Source organism: Sitodiplosis mosellana, unplaced genomic scaffold (assembly GCF_009176505.1).
Source record: "Sitodiplosis mosellana isolate CC-2019 unplaced genomic scaffold, AAFC_SMos_1.0 Smas_scaffold_5, whole genome shotgun sequence".
In the NCBI taxonomy this organism is placed as follows: Eukaryota; Metazoa; Arthropoda; class Insecta; order Diptera; family Cecidomyiidae; genus Sitodiplosis; species Sitodiplosis mosellana.
In genome coordinates this window covers 2,552,554-2,580,284 of record NW_022595248.1, presented here as the reverse complement: position 1 = coordinate 2,580,284, position 27,731 = coordinate 2,552,554, and the positions used below count along the sequence as shown (strand labels likewise).

At 36.5% G+C, this 27,731-nt stretch overlaps 2 protein-coding genes across 21 annotated transcripts in view; both read right to left on the bottom strand.

Annotated features, from left to right (window-relative positions):
• Positions 1-4,843, bottom strand: part of LOC129566897 (RB1-inducible coiled-coil protein 1) — a 24,529-nt gene extending 19,686 nt beyond the window's left edge. For 2 of the 12 annotated variants that reach the window (XM_055443279.1, XM_055443275.1), the window contains exon 1: positions 3,889-4,333. The gene's annotated coding sequence lies outside the window, so the exon portion shown is untranslated. Of the gene's footprint in view, positions 1-751 lie in introns of all 12 variants that reach the window. The other 10 variants (XM_055443277.1, XM_055443270.1, XM_055443278.1 and 7 more) reach the window with 8 other exon arrangements.
• Positions 4,844-9,381: 4,538 nt separating this feature from the next.
• Positions 9,382-27,731, bottom strand: part of LOC129566970 (junctophilin-1) — a 27,296-nt gene continuing 8,946 nt past the window's right edge. For 4 of the 9 annotated variants that reach the window (XM_055443413.1, XM_055443410.1, XM_055443411.1 and 1 more), the window contains exons 2-12: positions 23,793-24,942; positions 23,422-23,577; positions 23,149-23,254; positions 20,874-21,085; positions 19,785-20,065; positions 19,514-19,647; positions 19,281-19,421; positions 17,780-19,191; positions 17,384-17,661; positions 13,980-14,180; positions 9,382-11,128 (exon numbers count right to left, since the gene is read on the bottom strand). In XM_055443413.1, coding sequence (XP_055299388.1) covers positions 11,042-11,128; positions 13,980-14,180; positions 17,384-17,661; positions 17,780-19,191; positions 19,281-19,421; positions 19,514-19,647; positions 19,785-20,065; positions 20,874-21,085; positions 23,149-23,254; positions 23,422-23,577; positions 23,793-23,862 — 3,078 coding nt within the window. In that variant the 5' untranslated portion in view covers positions 23,863-24,942 and the 3' untranslated portion in view covers positions 9,382-11,041. Of the gene's footprint in view, positions 11,129-13,979; positions 14,181-17,383; positions 17,662-17,779; positions 19,192-19,280; positions 19,422-19,513; positions 19,648-19,784; positions 20,066-20,873; positions 21,086-23,148; positions 23,255-23,421; positions 23,578-23,792; positions 24,943-25,021; positions 25,400-27,731 lie in introns of those variants that run through there. The other 5 variants (XM_055443416.1, XM_055443419.1, XM_055443418.1 and 2 more) reach the window with 2 other exon arrangements.

Below are 27,731 nucleotides of genomic sequence, written 5' to 3'. Positions count from 1 at the left end.
AAAAACAACACGTTTAAAACTGATTCACCGTTTGCTGTGCTGCCTCTTTTTTCCTCTCTTTCCCTTTCTCTCTAACTCTTACTCATTTCGTTTTTTTTATTCTCTCGTATGGAGATGCAGTTGGTCCTATCATTGCTATGTCATTTTCGTTTCATTCCGAAAAAGCAACCTCTTTCTTTCTCTCTCCATCCGTGTGTTATTACACGGAGCATACATGGCTTGAAAATTGAGCTCAGTTTATCTGCTCGTATTTTTTTTTTGTTCCATTCAAATAACTTCGAACGCAAGTGAATTGTTGTTGCGGATATTTTGTTTCCCACTTGCATCGGAAACGAGTGGGGGAAGAAACAATCAACCCATTCGATTGAATACAAAAAACGAAGAAGAAGAAGAAGAAGAGTTGCTATTAAAATTCTTTTGTTGCAAGGGGTTTTCGGTTTGTTGGCAACTTAAATTCGATCGATAGATAAGGCTCGTGCATGTTGATGTATGCGGCAAAAATGCAAAACACACCACCAATCAATCAAACAACATTTCCATAAACGATATTTCAATCTGAGGAAGAGCCCAAGCGACTATTGGAACCGAATGGAAAAACACCGATGTCGTCGCCAACACACAGATGTAACACGAAAATAGAGTCGAAATTTTTCGACGGAAAACAGCTGGAAAATAATGCACAAACAACTCGTTCTCTATCTCTCTCTCTCTGGCCGTTGAACGCATGAATCACGATCTATAAAAAACGTACCAAACATCAATTGAATTCATCGGTGTTTTCTCTCTAGAGTGAGAAAAAGACGCTTCTCTATCTCTCTCATTCTTCCAAAGTATCCTCTTTGTTCGAGTGAGCACATCAAATTTCGAAACTATTAAATGATATACGTTTGAAATGACGCTTTTGAATTGGACAACAGCACTTACGATTCGATTCAGTGTTGTGTATGTATATCGGTTGGTCTTTATTTATATTTTTTTCATTACTTGTTGTGTTATTCTATTTTGTGTACACTTCTTGTTTTTATTTCTCAATATCTATTTGCCTGTCGTCGATTTCATATAAAAACACAATTATTTTGTCTTTGTTTTTTTTTCTTTTGCTGATTTTTTTTCTACACTTTTTTCGTCGTAGTCGTCGTCGTACAATTAACAGCACTGTTTACACTACTATCTATTTCAATCTCGTATAAAATGAGAATTAATATTATATCGAGTTTGTAACACAGAACTGCCAACTTCAAATTCAGAATTTGTGTATCGGCACAGAAAGAAACAAAAAATTATGGTGATGAAAAACAATTTGACGTTGTTTTTTTTCTCTTCACCGTTCGTGTTGTTGTTGTTGTTGTTGTTGTTGTTGATTGGCAAATAATTAAATACAATTCTGTACACTCAATTTTTTCCATAAACTAAAACAAGTAACAAAATGTGTTGTGTCGTTTTTTCTTCTTTAGACCGAATTAAAGTACAAAATATCTCTACAAATGTCTATATATAAAAAAAATGGTAACCAACTCTTAGTGCAAATATAAAACGCGATTCACAACACTACTCTCTGTGTGTGCTCGATTCATTCTGTTTGACTGCTCTGAAGTCTAGTGCTCATATTTTGTGCTGGCTCACGGAGCTCTAAGGCTGCCTCTGTTGATGTTGAATCGCGTACGAACACACATGCATACGGCATCGCGTATAACGACAGTCGGTCACGAAATAACAAAACACACCAACACAAACCAGCACATACACACAGCACAGCACAGTATACCGAGTCGTAATAGAAAGAAACATAGAGCCACAGAGAGCTGTGAGTGAGAGCGAAGATGTGTGAACACTGTCTTTCACTCGTCCGAAACGTTTGTTTTGGTTTTTACGTTTTTTTTTCTCCCTTCGTTTCTGTATACACACTGACTCCATTGCAGGACGAGTGAGTTAGTGAGTGAGTGAGTGAGTGTAAGAGATTGATTGTGTTGATTTGAATGGCTGCGCGTGTAAAGTCTACAGCACCGACTCACAGCCTGTCACTTTGACTTTTTCTTCTCTCTCACACACAGACACACTCACCAGCATTTTGAAGCAAGTACGTTTTGGTCGATGCGTATATGTTTGTTTTGATTTTGTTGTTGTCACAATTGAATCGACATGTTTGAAGTGAAATTTTTTCGCCTATGCATGTATTGGTTGTATGGCCCGTGTTTACAATTAACATTCAGCTGTGGCATTGTATGCGTACTTCAAAATTCAACGTTATGTGATGCTACATTTTTTTCAGTGCTACGAAGGCGACTCTCCTTTGTATGTGATTTGAAATTATTATAGGCAACACAATAAATAATGCTTTGCGAAACGAATAGAAGATGAAAACAACAACGAGAGAAAAAAAAAAGGAAAACAATATTTGAAATGCGATTGAATATCGCGTTTGTTTGCATGCAATTGAAGTGAAGAGCAGAGAGAAAACAAAAAATTGTGCCAATCGTTAAAACGTCATTCACATTTCATTTTTATTGTTGAACATCACCTACAACAATTTGTATGGACTGCGTACCAGAAATCAAATACACGCAACTTCGTGGAACCTTCAATGTGTAAATGCGTATTAATCTGTTTCCCTAGCTACTAACTGTTAATACATTAAAGGGCAGCGCGTGTTCAGAATTATTTTCCTGCTTTTCGTTGTCTGCTTTTCTTTTATTTCGGTTCGAAATTCGCGTATCGTTTTTTGGAGCAAATGATCGACGCCAAACGAGCACAAAATAAACAGAGACAACAAGCCTTGTTTGTGTGTGTGTCAGCAAATTACAAAAAATTATATATGCTAATTCCATTTTACAAATCAATCATAGACACACTTTTGTCAAGTGTGTGCCCATTCTACGCAATTGATATGAGAGCCACCACACTCGAATGAGAGACAGCGCTGTGCGAGAGAGAGATTGATTAAGACTTGCTCGTGTGTCGATGGTGTGTGCTGTGTGATTTATACGTACGCAATAATGACGATGTATCAATAAAAAGAGAAGCAAAATCAAACGTGAATCTATCGCAAAACCAAATCACTTTTGTTTTTGCCGTTGTTTCGCACTGTCTCTCTCTCTCACTCTTTTGCACGCAACGTGTCGTTCGTTTGCTAGTCGTGTGTGCAATTTTTAGCTCAATCATATGTGAATAGGACGCGCACATATCGTCTAATCGTGATATAAAACATTACGTCGAACGATACGCGATGAACGTGCTTCTTTTTTATTTCAACAAAACCACCTCAAATACACGAGCGCAATTTTCTTGATCTCGTTCACAAGCAACTTTGCAGCAGTAGTTTTTTTCTCTGTTGTTGTTGCTTTTGCCTCGTCCGATTGAAACAGAGAAAGCAATAGGAACAACGTCATTCAAGACTATTTCATAATCAGCATTTTTTTCTTCTTCGCTTCTCTTTTCGCTATTCTCGATAAACTATATTTTTGAAATGCCCACGAATCACAAGCGAGAATCACTATTTTTTCGAATCAATTACGACCTTTTTTGACATTTCATGTGTAGAAATTCGATTTGCAATCGAGTTTCACTTCTTAACGTTACACAATAAAAACGAATGTTTATAAACAAATGGAGACGAAGATTTCTTTAAAAAAAATGATTTTCTTTCCATTTTTTGGGCATTTTTTTTTCATGACAGCTCATCAATTGGGATCATCTTTTATTATCACTGAACTGAAAATGACGGTTCATTTTTTTTGCTTAACGATTCATTCTTTGAATAAATTAACCGAAAAAAAGTTTCATTCTTCGCTTTTAGTATTGAAAATGCCTATTCATACACCGAACCGAAGAGGGTCTTCGCTGAAAATCGAAAAAAAATGGAGAATCTTTCGGAAGGGAATTTCTACTCACTTGCATTGCTTTTTTTGTTGTTGGTGGTTGCATAAAATCCACCAAATTAATCACAATTTTAATACTATACAAAAGAGATGACTTGAATTTTCCTCTAAATATTAGGTAAAAAAAAAAGAGACAGATAGACCTAAAACACTTCGTACACTTCGCGTCTTCTAGTTGCTGCCACAACTGTTGTGTTTGATTTATTTTTTCACTCTGTTTTGTGTACGGTAAGGAGAGCGATAGATTTGTGGTGTCTTTGTTATTGCGTATGTGCTTCGAAGTTTGGTTGCGATTGGATCACAAACGACGCAGCAGCAGCAGTAGCAGCAGCACCACAACCAAAACGGCTACAAGAATAATAACAATAATAATTTCTATGTTTATGTACAGGCCGAAATAGAGAAGAAAAACGGCATACACGCGCAAGCCAATCTATGTTGTTATGAGCCACACAAAAACTGTATACAGAAAAATCAGCTGCTATTTCTTGTTTGTATCAATGTGTATCAGTCATATGCTGGTTGTTTTGATGCACACAAACACACACTCACACGACGCGACACGACACGACACACACACTTGTTCACCACACACACAGCAAATCGACTCGTCCCCAACTACTACGCGCAAACAAACACATCAACACTGTGAATTCATATTTTTCGAAGGCTTCTGTTAAGCAGGTTTCGAGTTTTAACACCAGCCAGCGCCTCAATCTGTACGCTCAGTGTTGCCAAATTGTGTATGTTTTTGTTTGAAATGCAGTGAGTTTAAAACACTCACAAAATTCCGTTTTTATTTTTAAAACTTTTTATCGTCAAGTTCTCGGTTATCGCTGGCGAAAAAATAGATTTTTTTTTTTAATTTCCTGTATTCTCTTGATATGCCATTGCTTTTGCGTCTTTTTCCTCAATTTATTTCACATTGTGCTGGTTGATTCGCTTTCATTGAGCTTCGAAACTAAAATGAGATTGCCCGTGGCATTTTCACACGACGTGCATTTTGACGGACGATTCCAATTCGGTTGCGCATTTAATATAAATCACGTACGATTGATAATAACGATTATGCACCCAATCGGCCAAACGTAGTCGTTTTTTTGCATGGCTTTCTTCAACCGTGTGAGATAAGAATGAAATTAGAGCTGGTTGCGCATTTCTTTGCAATACTTTCCGTTCAAAATTATCCCCCCTCGGTCAAACTAAATCAGACGCACAAAAACAACCGTTTGTGTACTAGACAGAAAGTATGTCATAGAAAACACAATAAAATTGTGTATTATCACACGCCGTCGTCGTCGTCGTCGTCGTTCGGACCAAATTTCATACATATCGCTCCATTATCACCAACCTCTGGTGTATTTGTGTACGGATCTGTTGCCCATGTGCACTTCGTATCGCAAACAGACGGCACTAATTGAATGAGTCTTTTGCAAAGTATTGCTGTTATCAATTGCGTTATCGCCTTTCGTAACACACAATGGCGTTGCATAGACACGTAATCCACTCCATGTCCAAGTGATGAGTCTGTGTTTGTGTTTTGGCTCTTTTTTTTGTTTGTATTTTGATTTTGAACCGTGAAATTAGATTCGGGAGCAATATAAACAAAACGATGATAGGCGAACAGAAAAAAAAACTAGAGTATATCGACATGAGTTTATCCTCCATCGCAATTCCTACGACGTAATCATATATTTCTTTGATAGAAATTGCCAATTGCATTGAGGTTTTTTTTTCTGCTTTCAGTCGGAGAAAAATGCGATGCACAGGAATTTTGTGCACGCGAAAAGTTTTTCTTTTTCTTCGATTGAAAATAAACGAACTAAAATTTAACTGCGACGTTTCTGATGCAATAATCGAGAATGTTGGGGTCTTGAAATTGAAACGTTGTTTACTTTTAAGTTTTTGCTAGGGATAACCACAGTTTTAAGCTACTTCATCACATTGAATAGACGTAATTCCGGTTTTTGTGAACGAGAAAAATGATTTTACTAAACGAGCAATCAAACAAAAACTACCGAAACAGAAAAAGAAAGTTGGTTTATTAAACCAAAAAAGTACATACCATGGTCATTCACTCAGCTTTTGGTGAGATTCACTCTCTTGGCTGAAAAAAGACATTTGCTGCACACTTGATGAAGACATTTATTTACTTTTTTGAATCGTGAATATTTTTGCTTTATTTTATTTGAAAAAAAAAAACTCTTCTGCCAATGGCAGATTGCCATCAAAACATTTTTTTTAGTAAAATGACGTTTTTCGAAAAAAAAAAACATCGAAAATCTCAAAAAAGAATTGACAATCAAGTTTTGTTTATTATTGTTAATAAATAGAATTTTATTTCCTCAATGTAGTTTTTGTTTTTGTTTTTGTTTTACATAAATTAGTGTGTGTGGTTGAACATGAATTAGAACTGTTAAACAATCAAAATCGTACTTACAAGAATTGAATTTGCACAAACTAAGATTGGCGCATTTGATGCAAAGAAATTGTTTCTTTTTATATATTGCCTCCACTGTGGATCATTCTAATTAAACTCTATGAATCAAGTCAACGATTTTCTACGGTAACTGTTCGTTGCATTCGTTTAAGAAACGAGCTACACGGTCCGGAGAGATAGACAGATAGAGAGAGAGGGAGAGAGAGAGAGAGAGAGAGAGAGAGAGAGAGAGAGAGAGAGAGCAGTGATCATAAAATCTAGTTCAAAAATATTCATGCTATTTTCAACGATAACTTCGAAAATTAATGGATACATGTTAGATCATCATGATAGTACACATATCGGCAAGGCCATATATAACATATAAAATCGAAAATGCCGTTAATAGGCTATTATGTCGAAACAACCGAAAAACAACAACGAACAACATATTCCGAGATTATTTATAAATAAATGGTTTTTGTGTGCTGTGATAAAGTGTGAAGTTTTGTCTTTCGTCCATTTGATGCATCTGTTCGTCAACATTTTGATCGTTTGTGTGATAAGCACAGATTCACATGTAGCAAAAGCGTGTCGATCGGAAGATCGACACAAGGAGAGAGAGAGAGAGAACGAGAGAATTGTGAACTTTACCCAATAATTCAAGTGATAAGATCGTTGTCACTGAAAAATGATGCTCTTTTCGAAATGAACAACGAAAATGTTTCGTCGATCGATTGAACAGAATTTAGTAGTAAGTCGCAGATGTTATCACAATGTACAACACTTTTGTTGTTTACAAATTTCATTTGTTGTTTATTTCGATGGTTATTTATTGAATAAATCATCGACGACATCATCGAACGATCGTTCATTTTTCTTCGTCTTCTTTATTAAATGTGATGTATCGATCGTTCATTATGATGAAATTGAGACGAACACGTCAATAGAGCAGAATTCTGCGTAAGTAGCACTGGAAATTGACGAAAGTTTGGAGATTCATCGCGAAATCCACGCGTTCCGTGAATCACGAAAACCCAAGCGAAAACCAATATGAAAGTTGCTTGCACTTGTTGGATTTTGCTTTGTTGATTCAAAGATTGAGAGTGTTAATCAGATGTATTGTGACGATTGAGTGCAAAAATAAGCTTCAGCTTACTAAGTTTTGCATAAATAATGACTCACTACGTTGCTGAGTGGGGCAGGCTAAATCAACAAAAACTCGAATCACTTATTGATTGTGCAAGATAAGCAATGGCCACAAGCGATGTTTGAAGATATTTGTTTACGGTCATTTGTTTGTTGTTTATTGGTGAAGTCACCAGCTGACTGTAGTTCCAATCACCTGATTGATTTCACGGTGCGATCAGTGTCAATGATGTTGGTAAATTAAACGCACAAACGCTTTTGCTGTGCAAAACAACTTGAAATGTAAACAACTTTGATCGCCAATGCAATTGCGAATCGTTTGTAATCACTCTCACTTTGTTTACGGCATTTGCCAGACTCGTTGTTTACACGTTGTTGTGCCGTTTGCAAAGCGAATGCAACGAAAGTTGTTTGACTGGACTTGATTTTGTGTGGTTCAATCTATATCAGCGTAGTACACACACAGCAGTGTCTACATCCAACAACAAAGTGTACATGTCTATCACACATACTTGTTGTATGATTACAATTTGGATTTGTGTGCACACATTTTTTCTATATTTTTTTTTCTATATAATTTTTGTTTTGCTTCAAATTGTTTTCAAAAGATGTAAATATCGTTAATCTAGATAAAAGATTAAAAAAGATTCAGTGGCTGAGACAGCAATTTTCTATTCCATTTTTTTCGCCTTCTTCTTCTTCTTCTAATTTTTGATTTGGCACTGTTAGCCGCTTCATTTCTTTTTTGTAATTCGTCTTTGTAATTTATCTATTTTCAAAAAATCCATTTTAAGCATTTTGGTTTACCACTTGGACTTGGTTTTGTTTTGTTTTGTTTGTTTGTTTGTTTAAAATCACATTTTAAAAAGCTAATCAGAGCATCGATGCATTTTTTTCGGGACCCAGCCATTGAACAATTAATAAAAAACTATCTAACTACTTACATCGATAGAAAAAAAAACACAATGAAAATTCGCCCTAATTTGTTGTGTATGTCTGGTCTCACGCTGCTATTTTATTCTGGGTTGTTTCAATTTAAAAATGGCATTGCGATCATCGTAGCTACAAAATTGATGTCGCCACTAAATTGTCAAAGCAATCTATTTTAAACGGAAAAGTCAATATTGCCTCGTTTATATATTGACGCGCAAAATTGACTTTAAAAACTTGTGAAAATTTCCAAAATTTTCATGCTATTTGTGAGTGTGTATTTCTGTGTGTATGTGTTTATAATTTGTGGATCGGATGGCTGTTTTGTTTTTTTAATTTGAAAACACAATTTTGATACAAAGGTAAATTGTTTGCGTTCGTTTATTGAAATCATAATTCAGGAGGAAATCATCAAAGACAGTACAGTAAATTGAAAATTGGTTTAAATTCGAAAATTTGATTAAAATCCAGAAATCAAATTTTCTTCAATTTTTCTTTTCGTTCTTTGAAAAAATTCACAATTAAAGGCACTATTTCTAAAGCGCACGATTGTGAATCGGTGGACAATTTTTCCAATCAAATATGATTGTTTTTATATGGAGAAAATCGTCTATGATCGTATGTTTGCTATTTCCAAGGCAACGATCTATGCACGATTTCAAAAAGATCGTACACGATTGCAATCGTGTGCCTTGGAAATAGTGCCCTAAAAAAATTAAACAAAAATGTACAGAATTTTCACAAGAAAAAAAAAACCAGAGAATTAAATCGTAATTATATCAAAAAGAACTCATAATTCGTGTTTCATGTCGCTGAAAATGAGAATATTACCATTTGTTTGTGGTCTAATTGAAGTTTGAATGAGAGAAGGAGTGTGTTTGTTTGATCACGGTGTATTGAGTTGGGAACAATTTTGGATTGGTTGAGTTGGGTGCCATTATTTTCTCCATTTTTCACGATCATTATGTGTGTGGGTATGTGTTTGTGTGTGATATATCATCAAAATCGTTTTTGTAAATCGAATAGAATAAACGTTTTTAATTGTAAATTGTATGAGAATGAAATATACATGTATATAAATATTTTGGTTGTTTGTTTCTAATGTCAAGTGTGTTTAATGCTCTAAATAACAAAAAGTTTGCTTCTTTTGTAATACAATAAAACATATTCCATTTTATACATGTTTTGTTCTCCTTTTGTTCCGTTTTTTCTCTCTGTTTTTAGTGTTCCGAATGAAATGAAAGTAAAAAGAAGACTCAAACTGAATTTTGTATTCAAATTAAATAGGATTCTTTGGCAAATAAAACTAACCAATAGAAAAAAATGAAATTTTTCAACAAATAAGAAGAAAAGTTTGCTTTTTTTGATTGCAGATTTGGATCGTGTCTTAAAATGAAATGAAATAACAATGTTTTTTTTTTTCAAACTAACAATAAATACAATAAAGAAATTCGAATCAATTTCGAGATAAATCAACAGTAGCAACAAAAACATATTTGTTTTGGCCAACGAATTAAAATATTAGAAGGATTTATAACTTTCGTTTGTGTTTGTTTTTCTCTTGGATAACGTTCAAATAGGAGACATTTCATTTTAAAATATATTCATTTAAATTATCGATTTCAACAGTAAATATTGATTTGAATTAAATTGTTTTTTTTTTTTAATAATTTTTATATTCCATCGAACAAAAATGTCATCGTCTAAACATCGATACGAACTCGAGAAAGAAAAAGAATTAATTATTTGCTTCAATCCGCTAGCGACTCAAATATATATATATGTGACCAACCCTATCTTATAAATGTTTATTATATACTTTCAATGTGTTCCTTGTTCTTCTTTATAAAATTTCAAATTTCTAGCATTTTTTGTTTTGATTTGGTTTACGTTCATCTTTTTGTTTCTTTCAAATAATTGTGTGACTTTGAGTTGAGTTAAGAGATGTTTCTTTAGAATATATAAGTGTCTAACAGTGTCGATATTCAATTCAAATTTGTTCGATTTTCTTTCTATTCGCTAGTTTCATCTTCTTTTCTGTGGCTGTATTTCTTATAAAAACGTGTTTTTTTCCTTCAAAAAATGTTCGTTTTTGTGTCTCTAGGTGTGTCTTTTTTCAATTTGTTTTTCCTCAATGGTTTTCATTTTGTTGTTAAAGTTTTCTTTTTTTGTTGTTGTTCAAGACATTGTGATTTGTTTTAAAAAACAATTTCTATAATCAATTAAGTTTAAATTAAATGTTCCAGACAACCTTAGAAATGATATAATTTCTATAATTCAAATGCCAATTGTTTTTTTTGTCGTTAAATTCGTTTCAAACAAAACGAATGTCGAATAATTCGTTGGTTTCATATTAAAAAATAAAATTGTTTAATTTTCATTAACGTTTTGTTGCTTGTTTATTTTATTTTTTTAATTTCGTTCCGGAGTGTCTTCGCTCCGTTGCGTACAGAACCAAAAAAAAAAACAACTAAAGAAGAAGTGATAATAATAAATTGTTCATGATCAGAAATCATGCACATAAATTGAATGAGTTGAATATGATGAAGCAGTCCTGAACAGCACACAACCTCACTGCTTCCGTAATGTAGTCGCGGACGATGGATTTGATGAATATTATAAACGATAAACACGGTAAAACGGCATTAACGATAAAATACGCCTCTTGCTATGTAAGCATTCTGAAGAACATTATTGCCAGAGCTATGTTTACCACTAGCACCAGCAGAACTAGTTGCTGGCGCGAGAACCAGTCCTAGAGACGAGAATAAAAAATGAAAAGAGAAAGAGAGAAAAAGTGCACAAAATGGTGGAGAAAATTCGATTAGAATTAATAATTTTAACAATAGAGAGAGAGAGAGAATGACATGGATTTCTATACAATCTGCTCAAGAGAAGCGGCTCGCAAGCATAATGGTAGAACAGTATTTTAATCTTAGCAAAATGCGTGACATGAATGAACCAGAGTTGCAGAAATTAAAGACCGACATTTACATCGATTTTTTCTTAAATAAACACACATATTGAAAGCGTGAAATTGCGATTTCGCATCAACTTTTTTTTTGTCCGTATCATACAAAATACTGGAGCTTCAAGCTTTTTGTTTTGCATGCCAGCGAAGCGGAGATTGCTTTTTAAAATAAGAGATTTTTTTTTACATTAATACACGTTCCAGGCCATTGAATGAAAATGTTAACATTCTGGAAAAAATTTCCTCACGAGCAGAAGAAAATGAGTTAATAAACGGATGACCATTTATCGATAGGCAACACAACAACTAACATGCAGTTTTATGGTAATGATTGAACTTATCATAGATCTATTTGGCAGCAATAGACAACTAAAAGCGAATTAGAAGCGATGAACGCAGTGAAAGAACGAGTCAAGTGGATGGATTGATTTTTAAAGTATAATTTCAGTAATTTCAGTGAATCACTGATTAGTGTACAACAAGTTCGCCTTGTGGAAATCATACAATGATGGAATTTCTGCTACAGCCAATTCAATTATGCTTAGGGCCGCTTCATTTAAGGCTAGTGATTCATTTTTCCTGTAGAACAGAAATAAGCTTTTTGACTTTACTTCACTTCGATTGTGGGTATATTTTTCCACTTAGCCTGATTGACTTAGGTAAATCATTCAATTAAGCTCACTCTATTCCACTGCGGTTACATCGACTTGTTCTTTCGACGATTTGTCTATTGATTTTTGATTAATCGCCATTAGTCGGCGGTTTGAAGGCGATTTCAAGCTTAAAGTAGTCGACTTAATCTAACCAGCGAGAAAAAAGATATGGTAAAAAAAAACGGTTGCATGCACAGCTTTAGACTAGACTAATGATAGAGCATTTTCTGGTGCTTTTTATTCGTTTTCTTCATTATGATGAAAACATCTTTTACTCAATCCTGGGCGTAACCCATTAACGAATTACAAAATTCGTCGCCCCTATCCAAAATACAAAAACCTAACACACAAATCAATCTCTGTCACTTAAATATTTAAACGACACATCTATAAGACATATAGCTCATATGTACGAAATATCAACAATGAATAAAATGAGAGCCCAACGAAAATCCGATGTCCCATATGGTATTAGCAACAAAATGGTAGCTATTTGCAAATGATATGAGCCACAATTCGTGGCCCACGAACTAAACTGGCCAAAAAATAGCAATGAATTTTTATCAAAGGAATCAGATCTATCAGTCTAGATGAAGGGTGAATATGTCAAGTGGAAAAGTTGATGATTCTTTTATCCATCAATCACTTCCACTTTCAGCGCATAAATGGATACGAGACACCAATTTCAATAAAAACAAGCTTTTCACATTACTAGAAATCAATTTGCGTATTAGATGGATCCAAAACAAAAAGAGGTAAAAAAAATTAAAATAGCGATGGTCTAAACATACATTTTTTGTACACATATTGATACCAATTTCGACTTTTGAATTAGATGACAAAATAAAAACATGTAAACATCAATTATAAATTTTTGGTTTGTGGTTTCAATCGAATTGCTTCTGAGAAATGGAATGAAATACAACGGTTTGTTTGTTCTGGTAATCAGAGCAATTGATTGGATCAAAAGCAATGTTAATACTAACATACCTACAAATCTCTCTGTTCGATGTGTTTGTGTGTTTTTTTGAGTGTTTGAACGGATAACAGCAGGTAATGTTAGAGCGAGGTAGTAACAAGGGATACGAAAAAGGATAACAAGGTTTATAAATAGTGTTTTTTGTAAATTGTAAATTTTGCAAATACATAGATGTTGTTGGTTTCAAATAAAAGATAAGTCATGGTCAGTCGCGACTAATATAGAATGAGAGAGAAAATAAAATGAGTAGTAAACTAATTCTTTTAATTTATTTTTGGTAACGAGTACAAGATTGCTATTTGTATTCGTTTGTTCTATTCTAAAACAAAATATTGTTTCGTTACTCTCCCCAAGGAGAAATGGATCTTATTTCAAAAAAAACATAACAGATGTTCGATGAATATATATATTTTTTTTCTTTGGGTAGCTTAACACTAGCGAGAGAAAAAATTGTAGAAAAATTAGAGTGTATGCAGAGTTTAGAGGAAGCGGATATAAACGTTTATTCATGCGTTTGGTTTCGAATTTGGAATTTTGATTAGTAAAAAGAACAACTTCATTGACACAAGCCTGGCCGTATTAACGATCGATTCGGAAGGTTCTCGTGTATGTTTCGATTGTGGTTTGAAAATAATGTAGAAAAAAAACGGATCTAGGAAAAAAAATTCATAGCCAAACGAAAAAAAACCAAAATCAAAAGATCTTTGACATTGTGAAATGCAAAAAAGTCTGGGAAAAACAATTGAAAATTATTAGGTAGCACATCGTGATTGATTTCACATCAAAAACTGAAGGAAATTGAAAATACTTGTCACAAAACACGCACGCACACATCGAGAAAAGTAAATTCGCTGTTGCTGACAAGTCGCATATCAACAAACGAATGAGAAAAATTAAGCAACAATATTCAAACAAAATGAAAACAAATCAGAAAAACAACTGAAAATGAAATGAAAGAAGAAAAAAAAAACGAAATTAAAAAAAGGGCAAAATCAAAACGTACCTTCACTTGCGGACTGACCAAATAAAGCAGTGGATTAGCCTTTAACCGTTCGCTTAATTCGATTTGACGTCGGACTTCTTCGCGTCGTGCTGAACCAAGTGCCGACACTTCTTCGCGAGGCATTGGATACGTAGCACGCGGAAGCTCCTGAACATCAGGCAATGACTTTTTTCGACTCAATGGCAATGCAATTGGAATACTCTGTGTCATTTCGTTTTTGTGAATGAATATCACGCGGGAAAAATTGATTTCGCGGATAAATTTGACGCGGAAACACATACGGCGTGCCAGCGAGCGATTCGACGATAGAAGAGAAAAAAAACCATGGAAAGAAAATATTTGTCATGAATATCGGCTTCTTAAAATTGTACACAAAAAGAATTAGATTGATTGATTGCTTGAAATTGTTTTGTTTGTTAATTGGGTTTTAAGGCTTGGAGTTAGTGGACAACATTGAAATTCGTAGGTATCAAACATACTTTCTGCGTTTGGAGCAGATTTGAATGTTCTTTTTTTTGCGTGTGGTTAAAACGAATTGGAAAAAAACAAAAGCCATGAAATTAGAATATACACCTCAACCGGTGGAGTGACAATCCAACTTTCTGATGCTCGTCGCGCTAACAAAGCCGGCGAAAACATAAGATCCTCCTCTTCGTCTTCATAATCATCTTCCTGATACCAATGCATTCTAAATGATCATCTATTACGGTCAGCACAAATTGATCACAAACGATCGTTTATTGCGAACGTGCGATTGGTTACGTTGGCTCTTCGTTCTTTAGACGAATAATGATTATTATTTCAAATTTTTAATTCGAAAAGTGAAAATGCCAAAATCCAAAGTGTTCATTCAATTTTTTTGTCGCCGCAAAATAATATATTCACTGCTCTGACCTTGTGTTCGTTCGCCAGATGAAGGATTAAAATCGAAATTTGACGAATTAAATGATTGGTCCGCTTGAACGTTCGGTACGTTTAACTGAATAGAGAGACACATACGCACACTCACACCCCACCCGTTCGTTCTCACAGTCAATTTGTTCGGCTGAGTATTTCTTTCTTTAATTTTTTTTTTCGCTTTAAAATCGCTTTATTTCGTCGACACGGAGTCGCTCATGTTTTTCTCTCTTTCGCCTGCACTTATTTTCTCTATCATCGGAATCGTTGTTTTGTTGTGTCGAAAATAAAGGTAACCGTTTCGAAGCCGAATGAATGAGAAATGGATTTCTATTGTATTTTTAAAAAAAGTCTCTCCTTAGTTTCTTCTTCACTGGCAATTATATGCGCCTAAATTTAGAAACACGCAGTCTGTGCTGTTTATTCAAGCTAGTCGAACGAGAGATAGAGCGCGCTTCTTCGTATATATATACACAAACGCACACACTTTTAACATGAGCAATTTGCTCGAGCTAATGCGACTGATGAACGTTTCGTTTGCTATTGAAAATGATTATGTATGCAAACTTGTCTATATGATCGACAAAGTCAATTAAAATGCATTGAGCGTGGACCAAGTCTTTGTTTTGCACTTGGCGAAACCAACGAAATAGAAAAAAAAAACAAAAACGAAACGAAAATAAATTAATATGAACTATAAAAGAAAATTGATTGAAAACTAATTGGCTCTTGAAATGGCTGAGTGAGATATAAAAATGTGTTGACAATTTGAACTGGGAGATCACACCGTTGATCGCAAATCACATTGATTGTTTACATTCTAGATGAATCTGTCGATGCACGACCGATAGTGGCAGCGAGACGGAAATTGTTTTATTGCTTGCTCTGATCAAGTGGTTTTGACGATGAATTAGAATGGTTTTCAAATTTTTTTGTCGATCTGTCTTTTTTGAACAACTTTCCGTCGGAGTGTGTTTGTCTTTTTCCGTCGGTGTGTGTTCTGACGTTGGCTTGAAAATGAGACCACTTCTGACTCGATGAAATTCGTTTGAAAATCAAACACAATTGCAATATGATACGCAAAACTATTGACGAACTCTTTGAACCAAAGAAAAAAAGAAGTGAAATATGAAAATACACCGTTAAAATGCCGCACACGACCAGTCACTGAAAAAATACTGACGAAAATCCGTGACTGCTGGCGAATAAAATAAATGAAACTTAAGCTCGTTTTCTCTCGCTCTCTCACACTTTTGCTCGCCTCTTATTTTCTAGCGACTGAAAACACAACGCATTGAAAATGACATTACAAATATATACACGCGCTTTTCTTCACTCTCTCTCTCACTTTGACACATACTCACACCAAGAGGACTTGGCTCACACTGAGCCCATCGAGAGTGTTTCTAGCATTTCACTTGAAAGCTATTGTACAATTGATGAATATATTTTGTCGGTTTATCTGTGCGAAAGAAGATGTCACACAGCGATTAAATGAAGGATTTTTCTATGTATTCATATCCGCACGCACACATCAACTGGCTCATATCATCAAAGTGGATTGCAGTTGTCGAATCGGCGGCGAATGTATGAGACTGAGATAGAGATAGAGCTGCTGATGATGATTCTACTGACGATGATTGAGCTTATGGGTATCAGTGCGCCAGCAAGGAAAGAACAAAAAAAAACTGTATGTAAATGATTCAACGAAGTAAATAATTCAAGCGAGAGAGACATCGTCATATGAATCGAAAACAGTCGAGAGGATTCATGTGAATACATAGCGCGCTATTTTTGAATTGAAACGATGAGCTCGTTACATCGGTCTATAGGCTAAGCTCGCGAATATGTGTGTGAGAGAAATAAGAAGAAACAGTTGTTAGAATTTTCCATTAAAAAGACGAACACAGAATAGATTTGTTTCTTCTTCGTGATGCTTTTTTCCCCTTATATTCGCAACGACTCGGTCGCAAATTGGCTGGCATTAAAATGACATACGCACATTTGCTTGTTTATCAAATCCAATCAATCGGGATATAGTACACACACAATATGTATGACAAAATACCGTTAATAACGACGTTTTATTTTGCATACTGTTTCTCTTGCCTAAAGAATGTTCGATATTAGCGAAATCACATTGTTAGCGCTAAAAAGTAGCAGCAGTGACAACAACAATGACCAAAAAACTGGGTTATTCGAAAATATTCGGTTAACAATGAAAATATGCGAGAAAATACTTTTTACTGTATATTTATTTTCTTTTGAGAGAGATAGAGCTGAGAGGGAGAGAGAAACAGCAAAAAATAAAAACGCTGTCGAGTTATGTCACGCGGGGCCATGTATTGATATTAATAGGATTGCATTTTGTTAGTTTTGGTTATTGTGTTAAAGTCGTCTATAACCGAGAAACAAATTATACCAACCGAACAAAGAAGAAGAAACGAAAAAGAGAAACAAACGAAAGGAAATTGGTTTGCGACGAAAAATGGGAGTCGGATACATACCTTAAGTTTACCGGATTTACCGAAGAAACCACCACCACCACCTCCAGCTGATGCTGCAGCAACGCCTGGCTTTTGAGGCGTGTACAGACTTTCTGTTCGTTTCGGTTCACGTGGTGATGGTATTATATCTTGGCCTAGGTTTCGTTGTCGCAGCAAAACATCTTCGAACGGTTGATTTGGCGTTGAGTACGTTGGCTGCACACTCGACGATGTCAATGATGCGCGAGGCGATGGCTTTCCAATGCCAGTCATTACAGAACCATTTCCAGCTGGATTGACTGCAAGAAAACCAAATTAAATGGGTCAAATTAGGAAAATCTCCTTCTAATCTCAATGAAATGCTTTGAAATAGAACCAAAACCAATTGAAACTTTCAAACAAAACAAAAAAACTCACCTGACGACTGATTTGGTACTGCTGGTGTCATTGCAACCGATCCTATGTTTCTAAATGCAGATCCCGCGCGTGTGTTACGATCAACGGTGTCAGCGGTGGCTTGATTTTGTGACGGATTCAAATTGTTTGTTGGCGGTAAAATGCTTCGATCGATTGATGGTTGTCGTGAACCGCCCAGTCTGCTGGCGGCACGTGCATATCTATCTACGGATGAATCACGGCTCGGTGGCCGTTTATAATGATCAAAATGATCGATGGAAGATTGTGAAAATGATGAGCCAATGTGTGGCCGCGTTGATTCGTTAACGTTACGTGAGTTTCGTCGTAAATTCGATGGTCCAGGCCCCAAATCGGGTGTGTTATCCGTTTGATCGTATTGATTTTGATTTGAATATTGTTGATTGGCATACTGTGAAACGGCACCGCTTTGGTAATCTTGTGCTCCATCCACTTGTTGGCTACCTAAGCTATAATTTTGGTATGAGGACTGTTGCTGAGTATTATACTGTTGTCCATATTGCATTTGTGATTCGCCAGCACCACCGTACGGCGATTGCATCATATTATTTGCAGGATACTTTGATTGCATTTGTGGAACATTGCCCGTATAGCTACTATTATTAAATTGTTGTGTATTTGACTGAGTGAAAACATTTTGATTCGGCGTATTGTAATTGGATAGATTGGATGGCTCTTGATTGCCGTAACTGTTGTACATATCCGGTTGATACGTTTTAAATGGTGGTTGCGTTCCAATTGGAGGTGTGTAGTGTAATGTGTGCTGTGGCAACGGTCCGATGTTGGCACCGGGCGGTACATCGATCGATGCCTGTTTCTGTAGCATCGACTGGCGACGGAGTGAGGCTTGATTTGGAAATGATGGTTGTTTTTGTGGCGTCGAATCGATGCTGGCCTGTGTTGGCAAATGATTTGGGGTTGTGTTACTGCTGGCCTGTGTCATTAGGTGAGGTTTAATATGCGCCGTCACCGATGGCATTGGCGGATCGTTTGGTGATCGATAACGATCCCTAACCCGAAGCCGCTCGAAACGATCCAACACCGATGGCTTGAAATCGGGCGCAAATTCACGCGCTGTTGCCACCGCTATTTCCGAATCGACACGTGCATGATCGCCCACTGAATCGGCCATTTCGGCTTTGCTACGTGCAGTCGCCGTTCGTGATACCGCAATGTCAGCCTTTTGTAATGCATATTTTGAGGCACGTTGTGACGAACTGACCGCTGCATCGATGCGCTCACGAAACTTTGCCGATCGCATCAAAAACAAATGCTTCTTCTTTTGACTCGTTATCAATACATTGTATTTATATTTGCCCTCCTCTTTAGAACCATCACGAAATGTGGTCACACCATAGCCATGCTTCTTGTTATTGTGCCACTCTCCTTCATATCTGGAAAAATGAAACAAGAGAGGAGGAGAAGAGAGAAGATGATGAGATTCAATGAAGTCAGCAGAATAGTTTTCTATTTCGACACTTACTTAAGGCCATCGCTACGCTCTGAAATACCGTATCCATCTCGTTTATCACGTTTCCATTCACCCATATACACTTCGGTTACACTTGGATCTAAGTGCTCTTCATCTACTGTAAAACTGGCATTTGAATCTGTTTGCACAGACCTGCGGATGAAGAAATGGATAAAGTAACGGATTAGCAACGTATACTTTTGAGTATATCTATCACTATGTTTGAAGCATGTCATTTTTCATACTTATTTGATATAGCAGATTGTGATGATCCTGTACTAATCCATGATGCAGTCGATATTGTTGATCTAATACTGCCCGATGCATTGCCACGCTTCTCCAAATCGCCGGTGCTCCGCATTTTCTTCAATTTTAAGCCCTGCAGATGAGCGTTATTTTTCAATAAATATCCAGCATTTACCTTAACTTCTCCATTTCAAGTTTGAAAAATTACATTCGAAATGTAATTTTGAAACTTGAACGATGATTTATGTGCATTGAGTAATAATTTCTTACCGATAAAAGTCCTTTTCTCGTTTTGTCTACTAAACTATTTCGTCGTGCTGGAGATTCATCGGATTTGGCTTTCAACACAAAACCGCCACGAATTTCGTCCATCCGATGATTACGCTTTTCAGCGGCATCAACACTTCCGCTGCCCCCTTCATTGCTTCGCAACGAAGTCATTGATGTTTGAATATTTTTTGGTCGATAGTGTGATGCAAGACCAAACGGTGCGCTCGTTCGAACACCGTAGCCATGTCGTTTCCCTTCTTGCCATTGACCTTGGTATGTACCTAAAATGCAGGAGTTAAAACAACAAATCAGCCATTTTTAATGTACATAAATATTGATTTAATATCCAGTTTCAATCATAAATGCCAAAAAGCAAAGAAGAATTCACCACCACCGCCGCCACAATATGTTGACTTAATTTTTGGTGTGCAAAACTTTTGAAACAACAACTTCAAAAGTTTCGATATAAAAAAGTAAACTAGCACAAACTAGTGCATGTGTTTGATGTGCTTTTTGCTCAAAAAGTTTGGCTTCATGGGTTATGATTTATTGACAGAAATGAATTGAAAAGAAATACATGATGTGGTTTGAAAATCGGTTGGTTCACTGAAATACACACATAGGGTTTTATCCGGATAGAAAACTTTTTGTACGTATTAACGGTAATTTGAGAAGAGAATTAGCAAAAGGGTTTCAAAACCGTCTTATCTGTTTTGGTTTGGCCAGAGTTTACGTGTGCAAACTATGTGACCGCACGCAAATATGGCTTAACAGCAGCACACATTGCATAGCATTTGAGTAAAATGAACCGACAACATCAGATCATTTAGAAGGTTTCGCAGCTTATGTTCATTCAGTTTTTGATGTGTAATACCATTTTTGCCCAGTAGCAACAGCACCAACAAATTATAAAAAGGAAAAAAAATCGTTAAAGTGAGCATTCCAATCCATTCATGTTTTTATTTACATGGAAAGAGTGTGTGTGTGTGCGAGTGAAGACCCTCAACTGATTTGATTATATCAGCTATCTATTCTAATCAAATAAACTGTGTTGACATTGAATTATATCCATATATAGATGTATTTTACCTCCATCAGCATAGGTTTCTGAGCCGTATCCGTCTTGTAAGCCACTCGCCCAAGTTCCTTCATATTTCGCTGTTGATGTAGCACTTTGTCGGACACCATAACGACCCTTTGAGCCGCTGGTCCATTCACCGCGATAAATCCATCGTCCTCGAGTTTCCACACCTAATCCATGCCGTCTTCCATTTTGCCATTGACCCTCGAATGATGATCCACTAGACGAAGCGATTTAGAAGAAAAAAAAAAACACAAATCAAACGCAACAAATCAATCTAATTGGCATATGTCAAGTTGAAAATGGAGGGAGAAGCGGGAAAGTGAAGAAAATAGCAACGATGTAGAAAGATGCAGAGGAGAAAATGTGAGAGGGTGTAAAGTAAAAGAAGGAAAATATTAAAATAAAGTCAATCAATGTGTGTTGCTGTGCGAAAAAGCGAACAAAAACATTTCAAAACATTTTTCATCGCAATCAATCAATATATCGAAAGCAATTTTCCGGTCAATTATTCAAATGTTGTTTGTTTGTTTGTTAAGTAATCGACATTGCTCTTTTCCATTGAATTTCGTTCAACCTGCCCGCCCCACTGTTCCTCTCACGTTCAAAATCATCCAGGCATTCGATATTAAGTCTATTTTATTGGAAGCAATTACGTGAAAAAGGCAGCCGACGTCGTCGTCGTTGTCGTTGTCGTTGCCGCTGTCGTGCACACACATAACATGCAAATAAATGCGCTCACTCTCTCGCGCGCAACGAAAGGAATTCAAAGCGGTTTTTTTTTCCTTTCAAAAGAAGAAGCAGAAGCAAAAAAATTCCTCTATTTGCCGTCACAATATGTAGCGCATTCGGGAAAGAACAAAATGAGATACAATATAATACACAAGCGAAAACGGTCTTCGTTTCGTTCTTCTTCTTCTTCTTGTTTTGCGCTTTTGTGTATTCCTTTTTTTCTGCTCGGTGCTTTGCTTTGCTTTTTTCTGACTTTTCTCGTTCATGCGTAAATATCTACGATTGTGTACGTTTTGCCAGCTAAAACGATATTGGTTGGGTGTTCGGATGATTTAAGCATTATAGTCTTTTAATAAATCGGCTGTGGTTGTTATGCGTGCCTAGAGTTAATCATCATTTAGCGCACACACGGTCGTGTTTTTTGAGTAAAAATAGACATGAATTTTCCGCCACAGGAAGCGCAAGAGAGGGAGAGAGAGAGAGCGACAGTGGAAGAAAAGTGTGTGGAAGCGAATAAGAAACACACAAACACAGCAATTCTATGAAATGTATGTGCGATTGGGTAGGAAAATAGCAAGAACTGAAGCAAATGAACGAAGAAGAAGTAAAAAGTAAAAAAGGAGAAAAAAATGTCTATGATCAAATCAGCTAGTAGCTGTATGCTTTGTGCCAGAAGGCAAAAAGCCGAGCAAGGCAAAGAGAAAAATGTTTTCGCTAATGGAAAACGGAGTGAGAGAAAATGCTATATGTAACGAGATATTTCAAGATTGTACAGGAAATCGATTCGCCTGATAGTAGTCAAATGCGCAACGGTAACGGTATTCAATTGAAATGTGTTTATTCGAAGTATTACACATTTATTGGCTGTTGACTGGTTACCGTACGAACTGACTGCATTGAATATTCTCTCTCTCTCGCGGCGCGCGAACGAGCATATGCGAGTACGATGGCTCTCACACAGGAGATATAAAATAAATACGAAATGTTACTACATACACTGTGGCGCACGTGCAATTTCAAGTTGATAAATAATGATGATTTTTTTCTCTCTGCTGTTTGTTATTCACCGTAAAATTTATTTATGGAAAAATGATCCAACGCGCTCGTAGTTATTTGCACCTTTTTCCATTCCGAGCCTCATAGTCATGAGAGCCTTATACACATTTGCTTCCGTCGTTTATCGTCTTTTACAATGACCGAAAAAACAACAACAACAACAACAACAGAACGATAAACGAACATAATAAGCCGCCCGAACACAACATTCACCCATATTTTACATGACACATCCATTTGCCATGTTGTTATTAATGCCATTAAATGTTATTATTATGGCGTTGGACTACATTTTTTCCATTCGCTATGTTCCTTGGTCGTTTTTCATTAACTTCATCGAGCAAAACATTTTTATTCTGTTTATTTCGTTCGGCCATAAACTAAATTGTGTGTATGTGATCTGAGCATTCGAATGTGACCATATAATTAGTGGACGGTGACATTAAATGAATTGAAAATGGATTAGATTTGGAAAATTTATGTTTTATTCTTTACCTTGGCCAGATGTAAACACCAGACACTTCAAAGCCATAGTTCCATGCACCTGAATAAGCGCCTTGATGCTTTGGTCCCGTGCACACGCCATGTCCATGTGCTTTCCCTGTTTCAAGAGAACGAGAACGAGAACGAGAGAGATAGAGAGAACAAACCAAGTGGAAAACATTTTTAGAGACATGATGATGCATGGGTGAGTGATTGAGTATGTGTATGAGTTGAGTGAATGAGCATTTTGCTCTTGTTTGATGTCTGCCGAGTGCTTTTTTATACCTTCATCCCAACCTCCGCAATACGTTCCGCCGTCTTCGAAATCAAAGCGGCCGCCATTTATCTGAGCTCGGCCCGTCGACGAGTTTGCATTCGCTGCAGCGGTTGGCGTTGTTGCTGTTGTGGTCGTTGCTGACCCAGGAGAATTTGGTGCAATCGCTAATACGAATTGGATGAAACAAAGAGAACAACAATTTTGGGTTTTTGGTGAATTGAATTTTTGCATTATTAAATCACTGATTCCGTCCAAATCGAATTTCGTTCCCTTTCGAAAAAGGATTTTATTCTTTTTGGAAAATATTTTCTCTTTTGGCAAATAAAGTCGATTATCTTTTAAGATTAACTACAGAAATATTCAATCATGCTATGCTTACCTGGAGGTTCATTGTTTTGTGCGGAATAATTGAAATTGACTTGTTGCGTTGAATATGGTGGCTGTTGCATTTTCCCTAGCCACAATGATTTGAAAGAAAATTTGACACTGTGTTGTTGTTGTTATTATTTTTTCGATCTTGATTCACGAAGGTGCACACCGAACGACAGCAAAAATTATGATTTCTGTATGTCAAACTAAAATGGTGCACATATGCGCGCACATTCGTATATATCGACACTTCTTCTATCTTTTGTGTCTTTATTTTCTTTTTACTCGAAATTTTTCTTTGTGGTGATTGCTCGCTGTTTCACCGCAGATTCTTTTGTTGCAATTGTTTTACTTCTTCTTCTTCTTCTATTTTCCGTTTCTGTCTGTCGACACGTTTTGAAATAAATTCAAAATAAATTTGCAGCTATGCAAATATGTTAGGAATTCAATTCGGTTAAGCGGTTTGATTTGACTGGGGATGCTTTTTGTCTTTTTTTTCCCAACTACGATAATTGTATTTGGCTAAAAACACACTCTAAACGTATTTCCCACATGATTGCGCCAAATTTGGATGCTATCGAACAAAGCCAAATCACTATTTTCTTTCACTTATTTCTGGTTTCACTTTTTCAATTTCGATTTGATTTGTATTTTCTGATCGAATTCTTGATTTTAATCAACACACGTCCACTTGTCTGTTTGTACTCGTTTTCGACTCGTTTCAAGAAGCATATTGAAATGTGTAATTTATCGTGGTTTTCATCGATTTTTTCATTCCGTTTTTTCAATTTTAAATTTGATTTCTGCGTGTGTGTTTATCTTTGCGTTGGTTTACTTCCGCTTAGTATTTCGTTACTTTGGATCGTTTCATTAGCACATTTTAATGAAAATCAAATCGATTAATTGCACTTAATTCTTCATTCCTCTTTGACACACTCACGGAATCCCTATAGCGTATTTTTATTGTGTTGCTCTTGTGAATATTTCCATATATATCCTTCTCTCACTCGCTTATTCGCACTCGCTGCTCCTCATCAACAACTGCTTTATTTCCTGTGTGCGTCACGTTTCGTTTGCATATATCCAAAGCGAAAATAATACTAATCCTCAACTGGGTCGTTTGTAGCTAGTGTGTTTTGTTTTCTGAAGTGCTTGCTAAACTGTATGTGTTGGAAATAAAATGAAATGAAAATTAAGCACGGAACTACAGTGATTGTAATTAAATAATTTATATATCACATTTGAAGTGAAACAACAACAACAAATTAAAAACGACGGACTGAAATTGGTGGATTTGTTGTTTTGAGCAATTATTCATCAATTGCATTGGACACCGTGTCGTGTATTGGAACCGATCGATTGATCCAAATCACACTCACACTCACACCCCCTCCCGAAAGCACTCCAATTACACCAATCCCAATAACACTTATTTATTATGTGAACAAACTGACATATCGTCGATGGCCCGGCCTGTCGAAACCGAACAAACAAACTCAAATGGTTTTATAATTAATTGAGAACAACATAACTATAACATAGACGCACGCAGATGCACACACACACACACACATGAAGAGAGAGCCAAGCGAACGAGACACACCGATCCGAATGAGTAATGTGATTTGGGCGATTGCAATTTGTTGGGCCTTTCATCAAACTGCATTGTGATTTCGTCGCAGATCGCAGAGCAGACGGATAGATCAACTAGGTTCGAATAGGCGTGTGCAGTCGAACGGCGAACTGCCAAAATTAACATACATAAAAATTGACCCGTTCAATTTGAAGCATTGGGTACAATAAGAAGGCGCTCGCACGCACACACGGCCAACATATGAATCACTGCAACCAAAACAGCGACTGTAGCTGAACAAATCCCATCACGACTTCTAGTGCAACAACAACAATAACAACGACGAAAAAAAACATGTCGAAATTATCGAAACTATGCGTAAGCACGAGAGAGAGTAGAAAAAAGGAGACGACGAATGAGAACCAAAGCGAAACACCGATAGAAGGGAAAAAAATGAACGACCAACAAAACAATGGAAATTATTTTGCAATTTTTCATGAAAGCGCGTACGAAAGGGTGAAGGAGAGACAGAAGCAGCCAGCCGATCGACCAGTCACATACAATAACAACAAAAAAGCACTGATATTGCATATTTACACCGACACAATTCGCATACACTTGCATTAAATGAACTAGAGAGAAAATTGCTCTATTTTAGGAAGGTCTATGAACTAATTTTCATGTCACTCTTACACCACAAACAACAGCAACGTGAAGGAATGAGACACACTATATCAAAATTCGGGCATTGAGACGAAACGATGAAACAGTAACAGAGACAGAGAATGCCAAAGATCGGCCAGCTTCTCGTCACTGAAACACAGTGTTTTGTGTTGAAGCCCGATATTTATTAGAGAGTGAACAAATTAATGCTTAAAAATAACTATCCCGTATTCAGTTTGCTACACATACACACGCATGTATGCGGTTCGAACCGAGAATATAGTGCGGCACATACAAATTCGCACTTCAACTGAACTGACGGGAGGCAAAAACAAGAACAACAACACCGAAAAGAAAATCGAGCAAAACTTTCAAGAAGAAGTAGAAGACCTACACTGAAGACAACTTAGCAACAAATCGAAATCCAATGGAATATGGCAAGTGAATAAACTATTTTGGTTGCTAAAACAAAAGGCAGAAAAAAAGAGTGTCAGAATCAAATCAAATCAGCGCGTTTCTGTTTTCGTTACATTTCGTTCGTCGTTATTGTTCAACAAACTCATTTTGTTTTCTTTTGTTTTTATAATTCATTAGAAAAATCCGTGTACAGAATGCGGTTCCAACTGCATATGTTTGGATTTATGTTTATTTACAATTTGTGTCAGGTTTTTCTTTTGTTTTTTTTTGTCTCTCTCTCTCTCTCTCTCTCTCTCTCTCTCTCTCTCTCTCTCTCTTTATTTCTCGTTTTTCTTTGGGTTGCTTTTCACTTTGCTGCTTGTTGTTTTCCAGGTTTTTGTATTATTAAAAAGGAATATGCTGTACTCGGTGCTGCTGCTGCTGCTTCGTTTGCACATTTTTGCGCGATATGCATGCAAGAAAAGAATAAAAATACCACAAATTCTTTTTTGTGTTCACTCTCGGCCTTCTCTCTCTCTCTTTCTCCGTTCTTCTACTTAGTTAGCTCTCTTGGAGTGCCTTGTGTTCTCTTTTCCCGCCGCGTGAGCGCGCGCGCTACACCATATGCCAGCGCGCACAATGACTTGAATGCATCGCGTGTGAATAGGTCAAGTAATTTTCATCTAATTCTTTTTTGCGAACAAGTGGAAAGCGAGTGCAAGTAATGCATTCAGGAGATTGAATTAATAAGACCTCAAGGATAAAATAAAGTAGCGTATATATGATAAATTATGCGCTTGTTTCTCTTTCTTTTCGCTTTTATTTTGACCTGATCTCAAACTATGGATATTCGCTCGCTCGCTCGCTCGATTTTCACTCTTTGCCACACTGTGAATGCGAAATAGTTTGCCAATCATATCCATACAAAAGCAATCAACGAGAATCAGCAATTCGCCGTCTTTTCCTAAAGAAAATGGAACTCAATTTTCCTCTTCTCTTTCTCGCACTCTCTCTCTCTCTCTCTCTCTCTCTCTCTCTGTCTCTCGGTGCATTGTGAAATCAAAGCAGAGAGAATCTAGATTGTATTTGAAACGACCGAATAGAATAGCATAATAAAGCCATAAGCATATATCCACTTCTGCAAGATATATCAACATCCAACGGCTAAATCTGTCAAAAGCTCTCGCTCTCTCTTTCGCTCCCAAGAAAATAGCCGCGCACTAGTTTTGCAACAGCAACAACAACGACACAAAACGAAACATACACACGCAGAGAGAGAGAGAGAGAGAGAGAGAGAGAGAGAGAGAGAGAGAGAGA